The sequence below is a fragment of the Saccopteryx bilineata genome, chromosome 3, assembly GCF_036850765.1.
Source record: "Saccopteryx bilineata isolate mSacBil1 chromosome 3, mSacBil1_pri_phased_curated, whole genome shotgun sequence".
In the NCBI taxonomy this organism is placed as follows: domain Eukaryota; kingdom Metazoa; phylum Chordata; class Mammalia; order Chiroptera; family Emballonuridae; genus Saccopteryx; species Saccopteryx bilineata.
The window spans coordinates 167,050,923-167,072,719 of record NC_089492.1 but is presented as its reverse complement, the minus strand read 5'-3'; the positions used below and the strand labels follow the sequence as shown (position 1 = coordinate 167,072,719).

The 21,797-nt window shown below is 46.6% G+C and overlaps 1 protein-coding gene across 1 annotated transcript in view; it reads left to right on the top strand.

Annotated features, from left to right (window-relative positions):
• The window catches only part of VANGL1 (VANGL planar cell polarity protein 1), a 46,773-nt gene that overhangs the window by 9,939 nt on the left and 15,037 nt on the right, over nt 1-21,797 (top strand). The window contains exons 3-4 of the mRNA XM_066268215.1: nt 6,746-6,878; nt 11,112-11,719. Of these exons, the coding sequence (XP_066124312.1) occupies nt 6,746-6,878; nt 11,112-11,719 (741 nt within the window). The remainder of the gene's footprint in view (nt 1-6,745; nt 6,879-11,111; nt 11,720-21,797) is intronic.

Below are 21,797 nucleotides of genomic sequence, written 5' to 3'. Positions count from 1 at the left end.
GTTGATGGCTTAGTCCATGGTATGCAGGAAGCTGAGTTTGAAAAGCATTTAACACCCGTTGAGAGTAACCACTCCACCAAGTTGCATTTTATAGCTGCCATTATAGTTGATGGCCTTAATTTCTCACAATTGATTTTCAATTAACATTCCTCCCTGCAGTGGAAATGTTTCTTCATTTCCAAGTACTTCTCATAGATGACAGTTCTTCCAGAGCTTTACCAAGAATGCAAATGAAAATTTTAAAACACATGTTAATTTGTTGCTTTTTGGCCAAAGCTGCTGACTCAGGGTCCATTTTGAATGTGCCATGAGGCTTAGACAAGAAAGTGGGATCACCTGGGCACTTTATTTCTCTCTGACTAGTCTTCTTTGAATAAGCCTGGGCTTTGGAAACGCTGACCTGAGTGCTGGGGGCTAACCCCTCCCCTGGGCAGGATGCACAGGTGCACACAGCTCTTCATAGACCCTGCTGTATTGCAGACCTTCAAAGGGTTTGCAAGTCAAGGAATGAGGGGATGAATGAATAAGGAGGTGGCACTCTACTGCTTAAGAATGCGGTTTGTAAAGTTATAGGGCTGCCACTTTCTTAGACTCATCTGTGAAATGGGTATAGCAGTGCCTTCTTATAGGGCTGTTAAGAGAATCACTTGAGGCTATGCATGTAAAGCATTTAAACAGCGCATAAAAGGAGGTTGCTAACCAGTGGCTCTGTTAATACTATGAATGACCTTGGCATTTCAGCCCCAGAGTCAAAGGCCCCAACTGGCCACTGCCCAAAGGCCCAGCTGTGGCCCCAGCCCTTCATGGCCTGGGAAGGGTGACTGTAGTGCTATATCTCTCATACAAGCAGCTGAATGCAGATGCACCTGAAGATGCAGGTCTGGAAAGCTGTCCTCTGACTCCCAGGAATGTCGTCCACAGGAAAGGGGCTGGACATAGACGGTGATTGACAGGAATACTCCTTGATACATTGTTCTTCTGTACTCATTCACTCTTTTACAAGTGTGTATTTTGCAATTAAAAATATGAATGAAATAAAAGAGGGTAAAAGAAATATTTTTAAGGATTGTTTAATGACATAGAAATGTGTTTGTGAGGCCATGTTATAAAAACTAAGGTTTATAACTTTGCATGTTACAATAGCTATATGTTCTTATGGTGACGTGAATGTCAGCCTATTGGCCATGTCTGTTTCAGGGACCTAATTCTGTCTCTGGGGTTATTAGGATTATGGGTTTGTTTGTTTTTAATTTCATAATTTTCTGAGCTTTAATGCATTGCTGCTATAATCATAAAAATTGAGAGAAGGATGTAAGTGAGCTTGTGTTAGAGTTGAGTAAGCCTCTAGTCACAAACTTCAACCAGTGGGTAAACATATCAAATTAGTTATAAATTACCAGAAACAGCTCTTTCAAAATAGCAAATCTTTGGACTTGTCTGGAAAAAGCAATTCCCTGTCAATGTGCCAAGTTTCCCTTTTCACCCAACAATGATGGAAGTCGGAATTGAGGGTTCTTGAGTGTTCGGAGGTGAATAAGGAGGACCCCTTGCAGTATTCCGGAGGGGACTGTCTCCGATGTTCTTCATTAACACGCACGTCCTGACTGCCACACTTCAGGGCCTGAGCTGTGCTCTTCTGTTTCCTCAGGCCTCCTGGGGCCCCAGGAATTGATATAGGAGTGCCCTTGTGGGAACTTTAAGAGCCTACGGCTTTCAATTAAAAGAACTTGTGGAACTCAGTACCTTCTAGGACCCATGTGGACAGAGAGTACTTAGCAAATGGTAATACAAGCTGAGACTTTTAATAAATCAAGGAATGCTACTGAATGCCTACTCAGGAGGGCTCTGAGTGGAGGGATGGCCACTACAGATTTATTGGAGCACTCCATGGTTCTTAAGAACAAAGCAACACCCCTGTGGGGTGGAGTCTGTGTCTGGGGGCCCTGTGGGGCATGGTCACTGTGGAGCAGAGGGTGTAACCCTTTGTCAGCATAGAGAGAACAGGAAGCAGTAATAGTACTCCTGCACTGGCATGTGAGCAGGCCCTGATCCAGCCAAGAGTACTGTCACCCAGGAGTGTGCCTGTGAAGGCCTCCCTTCTCAGGGATTTGTTGGGAATTTGAATGGAAGTGTACAAAGAGGGAAGGACCTTGCTGTTTTGCATAATTTTAGTAGAACTCTGGATCAGAGGGAAATAATGAAGTGTACCAAACTTGATATGCCTGATGACACTGTGATCATCTTTGGAGGACAGACTGGTGACAGGTGATTCTTCTCTAGCAGAAGATAGTGCTCTGCTTTTCCGAGGTCCATCATCTCCAGAGGGTGGACAGCTATCTTGCTGGGACAGTGGTGTAGGCTTCAGCCGACCTCACCTAACCTTTAGCTTTACCAGTTCCCTGAGTTAAACACAGCCTCAACCAGCCATGGTGAGGACCAGTTGGAGAGTGACCACTAGGACCCTTGGTCCTTAGCCCTGATCCCCACAGCTGTCCTAGGACGGCGGGAGGTGGTACCCCCATTCACTCAGTGATAAGTCTAAGGCCCAGAGGCACCAGGATTTGCCTGAAGGTACGAGGCTCGTAGGTCCCCTTGACAGGTTTCAGGCCCACTTGTTGGTCCTTTGGAAGCCCATGCCTTTTCCCTGGGCTGTGCCAGAGTAACTGGCAGGAAGAAAAAAACAAACGAACCAGGAAATGAAGAGAAACTCATGTGACTAACATGCTAAATTACATTGTCCAAAAGAGGGCTGCCTGAGTGGTGGGGGGCTGGTGCCTTTGTTCCTAGGCTGCTTCAGAGCCCCTGTGAGAGGAAGCAGCCAGCCAGGCCCAGCCGTCAGAGGAGAGACAGGACAGGTAGTGGGTGGTGCAGAGAAGGAAAGGGAGGAGTACCTGGTGAGGCAGGCTTTCCCCAAATAGAACAAACAACAGACACAGCCAAGTCATCTTCCCAGGAGTTGCAAGTGGGACCCATGTGGGGCTTGACAGGGAGTCTCACTGGGGCGGGAGGGGGTTAGCAGCAGCCGCCCAGGCTCAGCTCTGGAATCATCTTAGTAGATGTGTTCACATACACGCAGGTGCAGACACAGGCCCGGCCTCCTGCGTGTCCTCGCCTGCTCTGCCTGCCCCTCCCACCCACGTGCACAAATACACTTCTCTTCACTTACACTTCTCTTACACTTCTCTTCACTCATGCGTGCACAAATACACTTCTCTTCACTTACACTTCTCTTACACTTCTCTTCACTCATGCGTGCACAAATACACTTCTCTTCACTTACACTTCACTTACACTTCTCTTCACTCATGCGTGCAGATGCTGCATGTAAACAGACTCAGAGGTAAAGATACAAAGATACCTGTCGCTGGCATTCCTCTGGCAAAAAAAGTCGAGGTGATCCCGACCACTTAGAGCTGGAAAACAGCCAAGTGGGCATGTGTTCATGTGTTTCTTTCAGTGGTTTGGTCACCTTATTCCTCTGGTCTCCTGTTTGCAACCCCAATGGTCTTCCCCACTGGGGAGCCCTCTCCTGGAGGGCTCTGGACACTTCCTTGGAGTTACTGGGATGGATGTTTGGGGACCTGTTGCATTGAGGCAGTCGTATTGTGGCTTGTAGCTCCATAAACTGAAGCGCACTGACCAGCAGTACTTTTGTTGGGCCTCTCTGTTTAGAACTGGCTCGGAGACCTTCCTGGAGCAGTGCTCTTTCTGAAAGCTGTAGGACAGTTCTTGCTCCCTTGATAGCAAGGACCACAACGCGGAGCCCACAGTTGATAGAGTGATCTTTACATCTGCCGCCTCACTTGACTGTGTAGAGGAAGCTCTCACCTGTGGGTGTCTCTCTGTCCTGATGCTCGCTGTCCTGAGCCTTTCTCTTAGCCTCATCCTCCTAGTGCTAGTTGAGTAAAGAAGCCACTAGACATTGCAACAATTTGTACGGCTAAATATACAACCATGGCTCCGTGATTGAGCCCCCCGCTGTAACCCCCCGCCCCCAGGACTATTTAGGTGGGAGAGCCTTGGGGAATGTTTCCTGGATCACCTGGGGTGCTGGTGGAAAATGCAGGTTCCTGTGGTCTCCCTCCCAGCTGAGTTCTGCGAGGGTGGCACCAGCGTCTGACCCCATGTCCTTGCCGGTGGTTTCTCTGCGTGCACTTGGGTGTGAGAAGCACTGGTTTAGGGTTTCTGGCTCTGGGGATGAGAAACCTCCCTGGGGTTATCAGATAATGGGCTCTTATCTGGTTTACCTCAGATGTTACCAGAGGAACTGATAGACTGTCCTTCTCCTTTGGGTGTCCTTGGGCCCTCTCCGAGCCAGGCTGGGTGGGTGGGGGGTTGGAGTGAGAACAGTAGGAGGTTCAGGCCCTGGGAACTGGTACTTGGTAAAAGAAGTTTGCTTCCCAACAGAATGTGTGCTGTCTCAGGATTTGACGCATGCGACCAGTGAATAGATAGATGAGTTAGGGGAGCATGTGACTTGGCTGATGGCAGAGAGAGTGACAGAGTTGAGAACAGGTGGGGAAAGGGGAAAAAGGGGAAAATCAAAGAGGGGCCCCTGGGAAGCAGCAGTTCTAGACTGAACATTTCACTCTGCCACGTGGGAAATCTCCTCCAAGTTGTTCACTGTTTCTCACAATGAGTCCTTTGGAAGTGATTATTTTTGGCAGCCCAGAGTGTTGGTCGCTCTGCTTTGTGCTATCCAAGGTCACAGCCCAATCCAAGGTGACTCCTAGCAGTAGCTTCAGACGCATATCTCACCGCTGTAGTAGTTCATCGAGTATGGGGTGTGAGCATGAGCAGCAGGAATATTCATACTGCAGAATCTTCCAGGGGCTCCTCAACTCAGTGCAGCATTGCGGGTATCGGTCGAGGCGTTGGGAGCAGACCTGGGTTCAGATCCTGCTCTGCCACTTCCTGTGACTTTGGGAAGTCACTTAATCTCTTTGAGCCTCAGCATCCTTGTCTGTAAAACAGGGACAGTGACACTGGCCTGATAAGCTTATTGTTGGGGGTGAATGGAGTTAACACAGTAAAGCACTTAGTGAAGTGCTCTGAGAATTGGGGTGGGCCATGGACTGGAGGAGCTGGCATTGACCTCTCAGGTCTCTCATCTATTTCCCTACTTGTCTGGTGAAAATAAAACACCTGAGTTGACCAGAATACATCTATTTCTAGACTCTGGTTTACAGTAGATTGTAATGAAAATCTATTTAGAGATCAGAGATGCTAGCTAGCTCTGGAAGAGTCAAAAGGCTCCTGGCTCTTTGAAGGACTTAGCCAGTGCATATCCTGGGGAGGCATCGCTAGGGCAGGGGGAATGAACACAGGAAGCCAGCATGTGGTTTTGTTAGCTTAGCAGTAGGCTCATAGGAGACATACTATGGAGGGGAGGGAAGAAGGTGTGATTGTGTGTCAATAACTCCTTTTACATCTCTTTCTGCAAGTATACATACTCTGCTTCACAAAGTCATTTCTGCCCTTGGCTAAGAGTCATAGCAGTAATAATAGCGATGGTGTACACTTATCCCACACCCATGTACTGATCTCTACATGCAATATCTGTGTGGTATTATCATTATCCCCATTTCACAAATGAAGAAACGGAGGTTTTTTCAGAGGTTGAATAACTTGTGCAAGACCACGCAGCTAGTAGGGGCAGAACTCAGATCTGACTCTTTGTCCCCAAAGTCAATGCATGTAGTGCTTCTGTCCTGCCTGGGAGACATGGGAATGGGGACAGTGGTTGAAGGAAGGGGGACTGATGTCAAGGTGGCCTGTTGGGTATCAGATTGAGGGAACTTACTCTTGGCCTCGGAAGGGCTCCTTAGGTTGTATTAACTGTTCACAGTTGGGGGCAGAAGTGCCAGTTCCCATAGGTGGTTGAGGCGTAGGTTGTGACCTCTGAGCTTTGCACAGTGACTGGTTTCTTTAGCAATTTCAAGATTGACCCATGGCAGGGTGCTCTCACAGGAGCAATACTATGCAGCAGCCTGCTTCCCTTTGGAGGCTTGAAGACCACACACACACACATGCACACACACACAACACACACACACCTTGGTGTCATTTGGCCTAGGTTTTGTTTGTTTCTGGGACGCCTTTGAGTTCAGCTAGCACCTGTGGGAATGACTTTTAGGTTGAACATGTAGGAATGAGAAGTAGACGGTTCTCTGTGCTGGTTTAGAATTTCCTTTCTTATCCAAAGGTGCAGGGTGACACAGTGTCCTAGATTTTTTTGGACAGACCAAAGCTTAAATATTCTGCAGCATTGTCCCAATAAAAAAGGTCCTAGAAAATAAGTTTAGTCCAATTATAACAAAATCAAGGCAATCACTTTACAATAGCCATGTGCCTTAGATACACAAATTCTAAAATTCACAATTTTAACCTTTGAAAAATATGATCACCGTTAATGGAGGCATAACAGCCACTGTTTTGGGTTCTGGAATGGCAGAAAGAAAATGCTAAGTAGGGAGTAAAGGTCAACTTATTCCTTGTGGTGGGGGGGTGGCGATGGGTGGGTATTGGTGCTGTGTGTGTGTGTGTGTGTGTGTGTGTGTAATCTTCCTAATTCAAAGTGAAATTTATAGTATAATGTGATGAGAGTTAATTAACATTGGATAAATATGGTAGTGTGTGTGTGTGTGTGTAATCTTCCTAAATGCAAAGTGAAATTTATAGTATAATGTGATGAGAGTTAATTAACATTGGATAAATATGGTAACCGATTATCTTTCTTTTCCAGGGAAAGAAATAGAGAGAGACACAAGTCACCCCGGAGTAAAGATGGCAGAGGGTCAGAAAAATCTGTCACCATTCAGCCTCCAACCGGAGAGCCCCTGCTGGCAAATGATTCCACGCGGACGGAGGAAGTTCAGGTAGGGATCAAAGGCAGTCTGTAAGCACACTGCCCCTTGATCAAGACTCCTTTCCGTAAATGATTTTCTAAGTCTTGTTGCAATAGGTTCTCTTGGGTTTTTATTTTTATTTCTCTAGCATGTTAATTAGTTTATCTACATCCCGTGGTTTCTTGTTGTTCTAAGGGCAGGCAACCTGTCCTGCCATTGGCTAACTGGGGGATTCTTCCGAAGTGTGATTGGTGGGGCTGCTTTGAATGGTGTTGAAAAGAAGCCAACAAGGCTGACATTGGGGCAGAGAAGGGAAAAGTATGGGCTGCAGCCGCCAGAGGCTCGCTGCAAGTGGAACAGGATAAAAAAGGGAAAAACCATCCTTCCAGAAACCTGACGGTGTGGGGAGGAAGGACAGGGTAGTTAGGACAGCCCAGAGTGAGCCTCAGTACCGGACATGAAATAAATTGAGGCTGCACACTGAGATTCCTGGTAGGAAAACGTAGGTGAATGGAATAGGCCCTGGGACACAAAAAAGGCAGAGATACACCAGGCTGGTTTGGGGATGAATAGCTGAGAGTGACGGGGTCTGTGCATTTCCTCTGTCACGGGGACATGGGTTCCTCCCAACACATCTTACAGCTCAGGAACACAAGGGTCTGTCTGTGTTCCTAGGCCTTGCAATATTTAAGAAAAGCTACAAATTAGGATTTTATGTGAAATCATCCCATTTTTTAAGTACAGTTGACCATTGAACAACACGGGCTTGAACAGTTGCGAGCCACTGATATATACACGTGGATTTTTTTCACTAGGTGAACAGAATCCTGTAAATTTCTTTCTCTTCATTATGAGTGTCTCAACAATATTTTCTCTTACTTACTTTAGCTTACTTTAGTTTAAGAGAATGGTATATGACACAAAAAATGTGTGTTAATCAACTCTTTATGTTATTTTTAAGGATTCCAGTCAACAGTAAGCTATTATTAGTTAAGGTTTTGGGGAGTCAAAGTTATATGCAGATTTTTGACTGTGTGGAGGGGTCAAAGCCCCTAACTCCTACATTGTTCAAGGGTCAGCTGTATTCATAATTTATGAAATTTTTTAAAACATTGTGTGGGTTCTTCTCTCTGGGCCCCCACTGTCTGGCATCCCACCCGATTTAAGTACAGTTAATAAACATTTGAGCTACACTCAGAAACATGTTTGCATACCCTCCACAGCTCTTGAAATATATGCATGTCCTTGGCCCCATATCAACCGATGTATGCACACACAATCAACCGATGTATGCACACACAGCTGTAAAGATGTAGGACTCTGGCTGAGTCTCTGTGTGCCTGTAAGTATACACAGATGTGCATTTATAAGCAGATAGATTGGCTGAAACTAGAATTCCCCAGAGTATACAAGGTGCTGTGGGAACCAGAACTGCAGCTATAGGGTGAGTGTGGGGTTTGTCCAGTGATGAGTAAACATCTTTAGTCCTTACTGTTTCACTGCCTGCTTTGGTGCTGGGGGGGCTGAAGGGATGGAGGGTTGGAGGATTGGAGAGAAGTTTGGATGGATGGGGCCAATCCTAAGATTGAACCACCCTTAAGTGCTTCAGGGGGTCAGTTTCTTTCTAGATGTGGCTTCAGAGGTGCTGGAAGCCCAGGTGAAGGCATTTCTTCTTTGCAGCTTCTCTACATCTTGTAACAGCATTGGGAAGCTGTTGGTGTGTTACAGCAGGAAGTCACGATGAGAAAAGCTTTGCAGTGGACATTTGGAGGCTGTACTTCTCAGTAGCTATGCGACCTTGGGCAGTCACCACTTTGGTGGGACTCAGTTTCTTCACTGAAAATTTAGGAACTTGGATTAAAGGAGCTTAGACCCTTTCTGTTCTAAGACCCTCAAGCTTGAGAGGGCAGGCATCTACATTTTTTAGGGACAGCTGTGCACACATTCTTACAATGGACAGGAGATTTAGTTAGTGACTCTTTGGCAGAAAAAAAGGTGAGTAGCTAAATCAGAGTAGTGTGGTGGTCAACAAAATGAACACAAAATAGTAGTACTGATTTTAGCATCGATTATTGCTGAGTATGAGGTCCAGTACAAAACAGAGAATCCAGTATTGCCTTCGCTAAGAGTGATACAGAGTAATTTTAGGTAGCCTGTAAACTCACCTTATATTAAAGCAAATTGACTATCTTTGAATTTGTGGCTATTTTTTCCCCTGCTTGTGATTTTTGTTTTCTTTTTAAAAATTGAAGGAAATTTACATACAGAGAAATGAACAGATCTAATGTACCCAGTTTGATAAATTTTGAGAACTGAATAAACCCACCTAACTCATACTCCTGTCAATATATTTCTATTACTCTAGAAAGTTCTCTCATGTTCTTCCCAGTCAATCCCTGTCCCCTACCCCCACCTCTTCAATGCCAGCTCCATTGTGATTTCTATCACTATAGATTAGTTTTACCTGTTTTAGAATTTAATATAATTGGAATCATATTCTTTTATTTTGCACTTTTTTTCACTCAGCATAATGATTTTGAAATTTATCCATGCTATGGTGTATTTCTGCAGTTTATTTTTTGGTATTTTTGCTGAGTAGTGTTCTGTTGTATAAATATACCACAATTTGTTATGCATTCTCTGGGTGGACCGATTATTTGGGTTGCACCATGTTTGGCTATTATGAATAAAACTGTTAAGAACATTGTCATACAAGTCTTTTGTAGACATATGTTTTCATTTATTTTGATAAAAAGCTGGAAGTGGAATTGGCCATACAGTTAAACATATATTTAAATTTGTATGAAACTGCCAGACTATTTTTCAAGAGTAATTATACCATTTTTTACTGCCGTCAGCCATGTTTGAGAGTCGTGGTTGCTTCTGTTGTCTTAAAGAGTCATTTCTCTCATGCTATGTGATGCCTGTAGCTTTCCAAGCGGAAGAACTATTTCTTCACAGATCACAACCTTCACCACCATCACTACTTCTTGCTATGAGCTGTATCTGTGTTTTCCAATGATGGACTCTATAATCTTAACACAACATCAGTATGGTTAACTATTTTGCAGACCAGCATGAAATTTCTAGTGGACCAGTGGTTGAAAACCACTGTGCTATACAATCATAAGTCATATTTTTATCCTCACTAGATTTGAGGTTATTGTTCTGCTATGAGATCTCTATCTTGCTGATTCAGCTCTTAAACTAGATTTGTCTAAGTTGGTATCTTACACATTAATTTCACCCAACTGGCCACCCCATCTGACTTTTTCCCCAAGTTGCGTCATATACCCAGATCTCTGAGTTCCATTCTCTTTGGACGTCACATGACTTTTCATTGCCTCCTGCTCTGTTGTTGCTTTGGAGTGGAGTCAGTTTTTAGTAGAATAGTAAAATTGTTTAAAATCCAAACAAATGGATCTTATTCAATGAAGAGACTAATTGATCTAACTAGAAACTACCTCAACATTTAAAAAAAGAGAAAGCAAGAAAGTAAAAGACAGACATGTTCTAATAATCCTGGTATTTCCATGCTCTTGATGTTTAGTTTGTCACGAGAATGTGTATTGTGGGAGGAATTTTGAGCTGCCCTGGCCATAGACAATTGAATTAGCTTAGCTTGTTCAGTGAGAAACGTTGTCAAGGAGAGTTAGACACCGGTATTTCTTAAACGGGTCTTGAAAACGTCACAGAACTTCAAAAACAAGCACGTAATAGCTGCAAATAAGATTTGATTTGTACAAGGTAGTTTCCCTTGCTGTGCCTTTCGCTGTTCGTGGCTGCTGGAAGCACTTCTGGAAATTGGACATTGTAAGTCTTCTGACCCAGGCATGAACTGAGAAGAATGGAGACGGTTTTGTTCTTATGCCATAGTTGAGCTCTCATGTTAGTCTAGCAAAGGACAGGATTGTTTTGCAGGACATAGCCCCAGGACCCTCCAGGCCTCAAGGGATTCCAATACAGGGAATGGTAATCAATGAGTCACCCAAACATACAAAAAGGTCAAATCACGTTCTCTTTGTTTGTAAAGGTAAGTAGATGATTCACATTTTAAAAAATTTCAATGAAAGTTGTTAAAGTTTAAAAATTCCTGTATTTAACAAGTTAAGCTTCTATTTTCTAGGAAGCTCATACAGGTGGCTCAGTTCAATGGTGGGGGGGATACTCCATGTCCACTCTGTCTCCAAGTGCTTGCTTTGTGGCTTTTACAAATGACCTGCTGCGTGTGGCCCTTCATCCTCATTGTTTTGTCCCCGACAGGATGACAACTGGGGAGAGACCACCACGGCCATCACAGGCACGTCGGAGCACAGTATATCACAGGAGGACATTGCCAAGATCAGCAAGGACATGGAGGACAGTGTGGGACTGGACTGTAAGCGCTACCTGGGCCTCACCATTGCCTTCGTGCTTGGACTTCTAGTGTTCCTCAGCCCCATTGCCTTCATCCTGCTGCCGCCCATCCTGTGGAGGGAGGAGCTGGAGCCCTGTGGCACCATCTGCGAGGGGCTCTTCATCTCCGTGGCGTTCAAGCTCCTCATTCTGCTCATCGGGACCTGGGCCCTCTTCTTCCGCAAGCAGAGAGCTGACGTGCCACGAGTGTTTGTGTTCCGCGCCCTTTTGTTGGTCCTCATCTTTCTCTTTGTGGTTTCCTATTGGCTGTTTTATGGAGTCCGTATCTTGGACTCTCGGGACCGTAATTACCAGGGCATCGTGCAATATGCAGTCTCGCTCGTGGACGCGCTTCTCTTCATCCACTACCTAGCCATTGTCCTGCTGGAGCTCAGGCAGTTGCAGCCCATGTTCACGCTGCAGGTGGTCCGCTCCACTGATGGCGAGTCCCGCTTCTATAGCCTGGGACATCTGAGGTAAGGGGGGGCATTCAGCAGGCCTTCAGCAAGTGAAGGGTGACATAGGTGCCACATGCCAGGACCAAGACTGACTCTAATTCAGTCTTTGAGAGATGTGTGCATGGGGGGGGAGGTACATTGAATGTCCTGACTTCTCAATGAGAGGATACAGTTATTGGCTCTTATCCACACCAGAGTTTAGTTTGGCCCACTCTCAAAATTGTTGGCACCTCCCAAAAATAATGGAGAAAGGATGTGTAGTGAAGGCTGCTGACCTTGCCCCTGAACTTGGCCTATGAATGAGTCATGGACCAAGTGATCAGCAAGTCCATTTGCTGAAAAAGATACATCTGGTCTACCCTATTGTCCCAGTGGAATTTATTATTCGTTCCTGTTCTTTCTACTTTCAGAGGTGCCCTGGTTTGGGTATTGAATTACATGGTCCCCCTAGTGACTGTCCCCCTAGTGACTGTCCCCCTAGTGACCCTCCGGTAAAGAATCAAGTGAGAGACTTCAGACGTGTAAGGGCTGGGTGTTCTGAAGATGTATACATGAGAAAAATTAGAAATATATTGAGATATCATGCTTTAAACTGTCACAAAGCCTAATTCAGTTGTGGTTAACTAAAAGAGTGCTGATCATCATTTATTTATTTAATTTTATTTTTATTCACCCCAAGGTAAGCACTTTATATAAATTGTCATGTTTAGTCTTCACAGAACTCCTTGATATAGGTCTTATTAATCCTAATCTCCTGATGAGAAAAGGGGCGTTTGGGAAATTTAAGTAATTTTTACAGAATAGTATGGCTGGCCTGGTTTCAGATTCACCCAGGTGTCCTGAAGAAGGCCTCTGTTAATGTCCCCATGATGGTTTCTCCGGCTTTGTGTTTACTGGTCTATTCTGTCTATTTTCTTCCACAAACTGTGACTCCCAGGGGATAGGGGCTCGTCTCACTGCAGCCTCGGTGGCTGGCCAGGGGCATGGCACACGGTGGACAGTCACATGGTGACCCGCTGAATGAATTACCTGAGATGTCCCACTTCGCCCCACACTGGGCTCTCCGGCCTCAGCAGATGATACATGCTGATGTGTGTAACCCACGTGGCACCTGGCTGTTTGTTAATTAATAGTAGCCATCATTGCTGTGGTGTCATAGCTGCCAAAGGGCATCTTGGTGGGATTTCGAGCAGTGTGCCTCACCATGTTTCCAGCTGGGCCCAGGAACGTGGCCCGGCCCCAGTCGGGAGTCTGACCATCCTGCCAAATTATCTCAAAACCACCTCAGTGTTGGCATGCTCACTCTTTCACTCCTCAGACTCAGCTTGTACCGCTCTGGACCAGGTGGGTCAGTGTTCCAGGCTGCAGCCACCCCTGACCCAACCTCAAGGAAATCGGTATTGGGTTCACATGCTCTGGTCAACAAAATTGGCATTTCGAGTCCTTTCAGAGGCCTGTGGGGCTCACTGCAGCTTCTTTGTCTCAGACAGCGCGCTTTCCCGCATGTTACTCTGGAGAGTGAGCTGGAGACTGGTGTTAATTGAACATTGTGCTGTAAACAGACTCATAGATAGAGAGAACCAACTGACAGCTGTCAGAGGGGAGGGGAGTTGAGGGGGTGGGTAGAAAAGGTGAAGGGATTAAGCAAAGAAAAAAATCTTACAGACATAACAGTGTGGAGATTGCAGGAGGGAAAGAGGTGGAGGGGATAGATGGTGATGGAGGGAGAATTGACTTAGGGTGGTGAACACCCAATGCAATAGACAGATGATGTAGAATTGTGTACCTGAAACCTGTATAACTTTATCAATCAATGTCACACCAATAAATTTAATAAAAGCTTTTTAAAAACACACGTGCTGTGCAGCGCCCAGGACTGGGGCCCCAAGGCACAGGATAGCTGCTTCCGAGTTCTGTTCTGGAACTCCTAGGGCTCACAGCCCTGAGAGAGACCAGCACGCTGCTGTGCAGTGGACTGTCACTGACACAGGAACATAGGACAAGGGACTCAAGGCAGTGGCAGCAGTAAAGCCCTTCAGGAAACAAACAGTCTGTCTCAGGACAGGATAGACTTTGAGGAGGGGGAGGGGAGGGTGTGGAGAGAATCCTGCACTGATCCCAACAGAGATGAGTGATATTTCAGACTTTGTAAATATCAGTAGGTTGGACACTGGTAGGTATTGAGACCCTCTGTGTGTGTTTTGGCCCCGGTCCTAGTTGGTGGGAATCCCACCTGCAGAGGTGAGAAAGGGAAGGAAGGCTTCTCACCTTAGGTAGCTGGGTGATGGGGCTGATCTCCCCTCCAAAGCTCCCCATTGCTCCTCTTCTCCTTCGAGGCTGGCAGGCGGGGTGGGGAGGGAGCAAGCAGCACAGCCCAAGGCAGTGTGCCTGTGGTATGTTTGGGATGTTGGCATTTCTCAGTACCTCACCCATGGCTCTGCCAGCCAGGAGTAGATCTGGGTGGTAGAGACTGGACTGATTGCACTGTGTGACCCGCAGGCTGGCAGCAAACCTCTCATGTCCTCACCACGACCAGCGACCTTCCGGTCTTTGCTTGCTGACCCTGAAGCCATTAACCCCAGGGATACCCGAGGGCTCACATTTCCAACAGCCGTGGGGGAGAGCGTGTCCAGGTGGTCCCAGTATCTTTCTTTCCACCCTTCTCCAGGGCCCTTTGTGTGTCCCCCCCACTCCCCGCCTTCAGTAAGCCGCCCTGCTTTGTCCCCCACGGGGCTGAAAGAGGGCTGGAGAAGGCAAGATGCCCGTATTCACACCTAGAGCACTCAGTGACAGTCATCCTCAGGGCAAGCCTGGCATCTCTCCCTGTTGACGCTGTGTGTGTGCTCGATCACCCGCCGATCCTTGGGCTAAATCTGGTTCAAACCCAGTGGTGGCTGAAAGAGTCACTGGGCCAGAAATATAACTTCTAAACCCTTTTGTAAAGTGTAGTAACAGACGGGAGGGAAGGGGGAATAGGAACAAAGAGTGAGTCCTGGGGTCCAAATAGCTGGTCTTCTCAGACCCAATGGGCATCACAGGCCCTTCCATGCAAAGTCTCTGCTGCAGCAGTGACCTGTTGGGCTGATGGTCAGTTCTTTCTTTGTTTTGTTTTCAAAGATGGTTTTATTGAATCAGCTGAGCTATTTTTGAGGGATGGCTAAAGGGTGCCTATTCCTGAGTTTCTTAAGAAAATCTGCTTCTTGTTGGCTTTTTATAAAAGGTCCATTCAGGGGCCCTGCTTGTTGGCAGGAATGGAGTCATGGCTTACTTGAAAATGTTCAGAAATGTAAAAAGTTATTATTGTACAAAGTGAGATCCCATAAGTAGATGAAGAGACTTCCTAATCTTTTCCCAGTGCCTTAGGGATGACTAAAGGCTTTTCAGATATTCCATCTGTTCCTCCTGCCTGTCAGGTTAAGGGACCGGTGCAAGGCTGCAGGGAACAACTGCCTTCCTGTTGGTCACCCCTGTGCCATGCTCCCCACAGCATGCTGGCTCTCACTCATCATGTGATTCGTAATTCTGCACACGTGTCCCTTGTCGCTTTTCTTAGCCACATTCTGACAATGAGTTGCTAACTTTTCCAGGATTTCAACAAAGACTAGAGTTTGATCTGACTGTGTTTGGGGAGAAACCCAGAAAAAAATAGAAAAGAGACTAAAATAACATTTACCCTTATCACATGCCAGACATCTTCTGAACTCTTAACATGTAACCACTGAATCCTAACAGTCTTGTGAGATTGGCAGTGTTGCCCTCATTCTCAGATGAGGAAACTGAGGCACTGGGGAGTTAAGTGTGAGGTCTTTGGCCACACAGTTTGTGACTGTCAGAGCCAGGATTTGAGCCCAGGATGTTTGGCACCAGAATAACCTTAACTACTTCACCATAGTTCCTCTGAGTAGATGCGTTCACATTCTCGTTAATGCATTCAGGGCGCAGCAGGGGACTTGTAAGTGTGTTTGAGTACTTACCACGTGCCATGCTGGATGCTACTTTTTAAACATTGTCCTGTTTCATGTCACTGATAGCTTTGGGGCTGGAATGGAGAATGAGGAGGATTGTCAGAGGTGGCTGGCTTGTGTTTGCAGCCATTTCTTAGTCCATCGGTTCTTTTATTCAATCAGCTAGAAAACAAGTCTGCGCCCTATAACCACAGCAGCAGGTTTGAGCCTTTGTCTGGTTAAACCTTTTAAACTTTTTTACATCACTTGTTCCATCTTTTATCTTATGCTGTATAAAACCACCCAGTTCCTTGGGCTGAGCTCAGCAGGGGAAGTTCTTTTGCTAGTCTGGCCAGTGGTCCCTATGTGACCACAGGCAACTGGTAGGCAGCTGGGCTGGGCTTCCCTCCCTCCCCATATATTCTGCTGTTCTCACCCTCCCCAGAGAGCCCGCTTTGGAGAGTAGTGTGTTATGAGGGTAGCAGGACTGCTCTGGGCTCCCAAGAACACAAAAGCAGATGCTCCCAGGCCTCTTAAAGCTTAGAACTGGCCCTGAATCCTCTTGTCAAAGCAGGTCCGAGCCCCAGCCCAGGTTTAAGGGGAGAAGACTGTGCAAGGTGGGGATCCTGGGAGGGGTGGGGTCCCTATCCTCTGAGTCCAGGATATGGCAGAGACCTGCAGCCACCACCTTGGCTCTCATCCTCAGAGTCTGTCTACTTGTTCTTCCTTTGCATATAGTTCCAACAGACTTAATTACTGACTTCCATTTCTCAAAAAGTCCAGAAGTAGCATCTTTCAAGGGAGGGGAGAGCCCTGTAGCGAGGTGTTTGAACTTCAATGAAAAGTGATGGCCGATCATCATCAGCAAGGATAGTCTGAAACCACAAAAGCAGATCGAACTGTTGTCCCAGCCCCCTGAGAATGCTGTCTGTTCAGTGACCCATTCTGTTGAATATTCATTTTGCCAAAGCTCCATTGCATTGAATTTCTGCCAGCAGGTTTTAACTGGGGTTTTAAGCATGCTTCATTCATTGAGACGAAGAGTATCTTATAAATGGATGTTGACCGTGGACTTTTTCATTGAGGGTCTGGTTACTGATCACAGAACCACCTGTGCTTTAGAAGAACAGGTTTGGCTTGCTTTTCCAACAGTGGGAGTTTATGATTGTAGCACAGTTGTGTTGAAAAGGAACTGTTACGGACTGAATGTGTCCCCCCCCAAAATAATAGCTCGTAGTGGGGATCTGCAGGAGGAACATGTTACTGAATCATGGAGAACAGGCTGTCCCTGTTATAAAGTGGCAAAGAACTTTGTTGAATTGTGTTTCTGTCCTGGTGTTCTGTGGCAGGTAGAATTTATGAGTGATGAAACTGAATATTTAGCTGAGGAGATTTCTAAGCAAAATATTGAAAGTGCAGTTTGGGTCCTTCTTATTCCTTCTAGTAAAATGTGAGAGGAGAGATGGGAATTGAAGAAGGAATTGCTAAGCACAAAGAAATCCAAACTTTTGAAGACTTGGAAGATTCTTGGCCTGTCTAGATTTTTTTTTTCAAATACAGTTTCCAGTCTGCATTATTTTTATATTCGTTTCAGGTATATAGCATAGTGGTTAGACAATCACATACTTTACAAAGTGTTCCCCCTGATGCTTTCAGTACCTACTTGGTACCATACATTGTTATTATATTATTATGACTGTATTCCCTATGCTGCACTTTACATCCCCATTACTGTTCGGTAACTACCAATCTGTACTTCTCAATCCCTCCACCTACATCCAGACCCTCAACCCCCACCCCCACCCCCGGCAATCATCAGTCTGTTCTCTGTCTCTTTGAGTGCGCTTCTGTTTTGTTTGTTCATTGATATTATTTTTTAGATTACACACATAAGTGAAATCATACAGAATTTGTCTCAGCCTACACGATTGCAAAAAATAATAATAACTGATGAAGCATGACCTGTAGGGAACACTGAGGGTGTGGCTGAACAACTAACTGTAGGGCAAAGAGATTAGTTTGGGTGTGAACCAGGGATTGAATCAGCCATTTCAAGCAGAAGCCAGGGATAAAGTGAGATTATCCCAGTAGAAACAGGGTCAGCTGGGACTAAAGGAAACAGAGAAAGTGAGGTGGGATGAAGGAAAACTGCTTAACATGTATTATCCTTCAAGAAAAGGGAAGAATGAGATTGCCACTCTTGTGGGTCCCAAGGGCATAGCACTGAACCAAAGAGGATTATTCTCAAGTTAATATCTAATGGGTATACACTGCTAGGTTTGAACTTGGTTGGGACCCAACACCCCTTTCTCCTTTCCAATGGGAGTGTCTATCCTGTGCCTCATCCACCTTGGTATTTTGGAAGCACATAACTTGTCTGGTTTCACATGTTCATAGTTGGAGAGGAATTTTGCCTCAGTATGAATTGTGCCATGAGTCTCACCCATACATGATTTAGGAGAAATGATACTTAGATGAGACGTTGGACTTCAGACTCAGAGTTAATGCTGGAATGAATTAAGATCTTTGGGGATATTGGGATGGAAATGATATATTTTTCATGTGACAAGGACATGAATTTTGGGGAACCAGGGCCAGAATGTTATGGACTGAATTATGTCACCCAAAATTCATAGGTTGTAGCTTTATGCCCCAGTGCGGCTGTATTCGAAGATGGGGGCCTCTAAAGTAAATAAGGTTAAGTGAAGTCGAAGGTCTGATGAAATTAGTGTCCTTATAAGAAGAGACACCAGAGAGTTTGCACACTCATGGCTGAGGAAAGACCGTGTGTGAGTATAGTGAAAAGACAGGAAGAGAGCCCCCACCAGAAACAGGGTTGGCCAGACCTTGGTCTTGAACTTCTAGGCTCCCGAACTATAAGAAAATAAATTTTTGTTGTTTAAGCCTCTCGATCTATGGTATTTTGTTGCAGCAGACCGAGCTAAGACAGGAACATATTATGTACACTGATGACTTTTGACCCCAGAGCCCCAGGAAACCATGGGATCAATGAGAACAGCTCAACCCTGAAGACACAGAACTCATATTGTCCTTTCTCCAGCTCACGCCTGCATCCTCCCAACTTGAGTGGGGTCCTTGTTTCTCTCTGCCGCACTTGAGTTTTCTAGTTAGAAATGAGAAAGGGAGGGGCTCTTGGGAAGGTTAGGTTGTTTCAGTAATTCCAGGATATTTCCACTCCCCTTGAAATCTTATGTCTGTGATTCTGGATCAAATGACATTCAGAATGGGGATCACTGGGCTGTGCCCCCCCACCCGTGTTCCAGACTAGAAAACATGGTCTCACAGGACCCAGCACCATTTGTGGTAAAGTTGGGAGTGTTTTTAAATGGCCATGTTATTTACGATCATGGTGTCATAGACAATTTCGTTTTTAGAAATGTTCGTTCTGTTTAATTGTGTTTTAGTGAAGATACTTGCTAGTCTTCACCCCACTCCCTTAAAAAGCAAAGGATGGAAATGGGTAAGCTGAAATGTGAGCCTGAAGTTCTTGCTCAGGTCTGCTTCACTGTGGGAGGATTTCGAAGGTGGGCCCGGAGCTGCCGCTTTTGCGTTGGCCCTTAGTTCAAAGTGGTTTAATGAAAGGTGCCGGACACCGCAGCCCTGTGTTTGTACAGCTGCCTGCTGGCAGCAGCCACAGCTGGAACGGCTTCCCTCTTACAGTGTCTGCCCCCAGCCTCACCCTGTGGCCGAGAGGAGTCACCCCGTTAAGGGTGAAGGAGCCCGTGGATGTACAGCTAGTGTAGGTGGCCTTCCTGCAGGGCCATGGGTGGGGCTGGGCAGTGGATCCCACACCCCAAACAGTGTGCCATTCATTTTCGTGAAGGACTCGCGCTGCAGGCAGGGCCTGGCATTCTGCACATTTGCCCATGGATTGATGGGTGGGATTTGACATAGCGCGTGTGAGATCCTGACACTCGAGTGGGCAGAGGGCCAAGGGCCTGCTTGCCCTGTCCTACAGGGCCGCTGCCCAGCTGAGCTCTGTGTCTGTAGGCAGAGGTCCACTTGGCCGGATGGACCACCCGCAGCCTCAAACTTCTCACTGTGCTCCCATAATTCTTCCCAGGCCCAGAGGTATGGGTGTTGAGGGGTATGAAGCTGGAGAAGAGAAGGCCAGTCGAGTGTCCAGGGAGGGTCTGGAGGTGCTTAGTCCCCATCTAAATCTCCTCGCTGGAGAGCCCTAAGTGGGTGGTTGTCTTTGATGTGTGTCTGGTGTGACTCAGCAGAGTCATGCAAAGTGCTGAGAAGGTTCACTCTCCCTTCCAGGGGGCAGATGCAGCCCAGGTCAGACTGTGCAGGGAGGAGGCCGTGTGGTGTGGTCTGTGCCCTGGCTTGGAAGTGGGGCTGCAATCGCCGGACCTGTCACTTGAGGGGAAGTGTGTCTCATACATCCTCCCAATTTCGAGAGGCTCTGCTATGGGACAGACTGCCAGGCGGACAGCCAGCCATGCCTGGATCATCTCAGATGGAGGCTGTCTCATCAGTGTTGTTACTACACTCAGAACCAACCGCCCATGGACAGGAGGGATGACATATGTGACAGCTCTCTGTTGTTTAGTGCTGAGAGCAGCAGGGCCAGGTCATTGCATGTGGCTGCTGGAGGCTTCTAGTCCTCGTGGGCTTCTCCCTGTGTTGACAGAGCAGTCTCCTCTGGGCACACCCTGCTGTGGGTTTACTTGTATCATTAGAGAGGGCATTTTCCAGGGTTACACTTTATTACCAGAAACTTAAACGAGGCAGTGCTGGGCATGCAGAAGTGTTCTCAGGCTCCCCACACTGCTCCGTGGGGGCCATTCTTTGATGGCCAGATCCTGTTGACCTTGCCTCCTTCGGGCTGTCCGTGTGGATGCCTCTAACCTCTAGCCTCAGTTGACTGTCTTTCAGTGGGGACACCCTGTACAGCTTATCTGCAGATCCAGTGTTCAAAGCCTAGGCCTTTCCAGCTTGAGAATGTTGAGTCAAGGAACTTGATCCCTGAGGTTGCCATGCAGCTGAGAAGCCAGCAGACCAGGGTCATCCCGGAATCCATGCAGCCAGGAGGAGAGGCACTGTGGGCTTCGACCGCAGGACAGGACCACTGAGCTGGGTCCCTTCTCAGGATGCTATCTGCCTCACGTCTCAAGATCTCAAGCAGCAGTATGTGTCCCACCTGCTGTATCAATACAAAGTCCCAGAAAAAAATCCAGCCTTTCTTCCAGATCTTTCTGCAGTCTGACTTAGATCTCTCGATAAACAATAGATTCCAGTTTTTCTCCTTCCTGTTCTCAAGTTCCAAGGTGGTCATTACCTATTATCTGTGTGGGGCCTGTGTTAGCCACCTCCCCATATGCAGCAGTAGACAAACATTTTAATTAAAAGGCAAGAGGGCTTGGAGGTATAGACGCCTATGTGCTGGTTCTCAGTGGCGGCGGAAGCAACACTCAGGGGCTAATTATGTTTGCATCACCAGGATGCACACAAATATTGCTGCAAATCGTCCTGACTCTTTCACAGGCAAGTCAGTTTATCTGTGAGTCCAGGGAGTAGTTAAGCCCTCACACCCAGATTGGAGTCTTATTGACTCTTCTGGAGAAGTCAGTCTGGACAAAACCCAGGGCATCCACCGGCTCCCTCGGGTTTGGAATGTTCACAGAATGCTGAGTCAACTTTCATTTGAGATTGCCTTTCAGAGTTTTCTCACAGCCCCTGGGTTCAGGCCTAAAACACAGCCACCAGAGTAGATGTCCTTGCAGAGTTGGAGATAGGGTGGCCTTGGGACCTGAGAAGCCTTTACTGATGGCGTCCTCTGTGTCCTCCCCCTCTCTGCTACCCACCCACTCTCTCTCATCTTACCCCCTCCCTCTTCACCCCCCTCACCTTAGCCATTGGTCTTAGCCCCGCCTTGCCCTTTTCCTGCCTTCTCCTTGCCCTAAATCCACATGTGTTCGTTTCCTAAGGCTGCTATAGTGAAGGAACATGGGCTGGGTGGCTTCGATTCTCTTCGTTTTGGAGTCCAGGAGTCTGAGATCTAGGTGTTGATGAGGCCATGCTCCCTCTGAAGTTTCCGGGGAAGAACCTTCCTTGTCCTCCTAGCTCCTGGTCAGCCCTCGATGCACTTTGGCTTGTGTCTGCATCACTTTAATTTCTGCTCCATT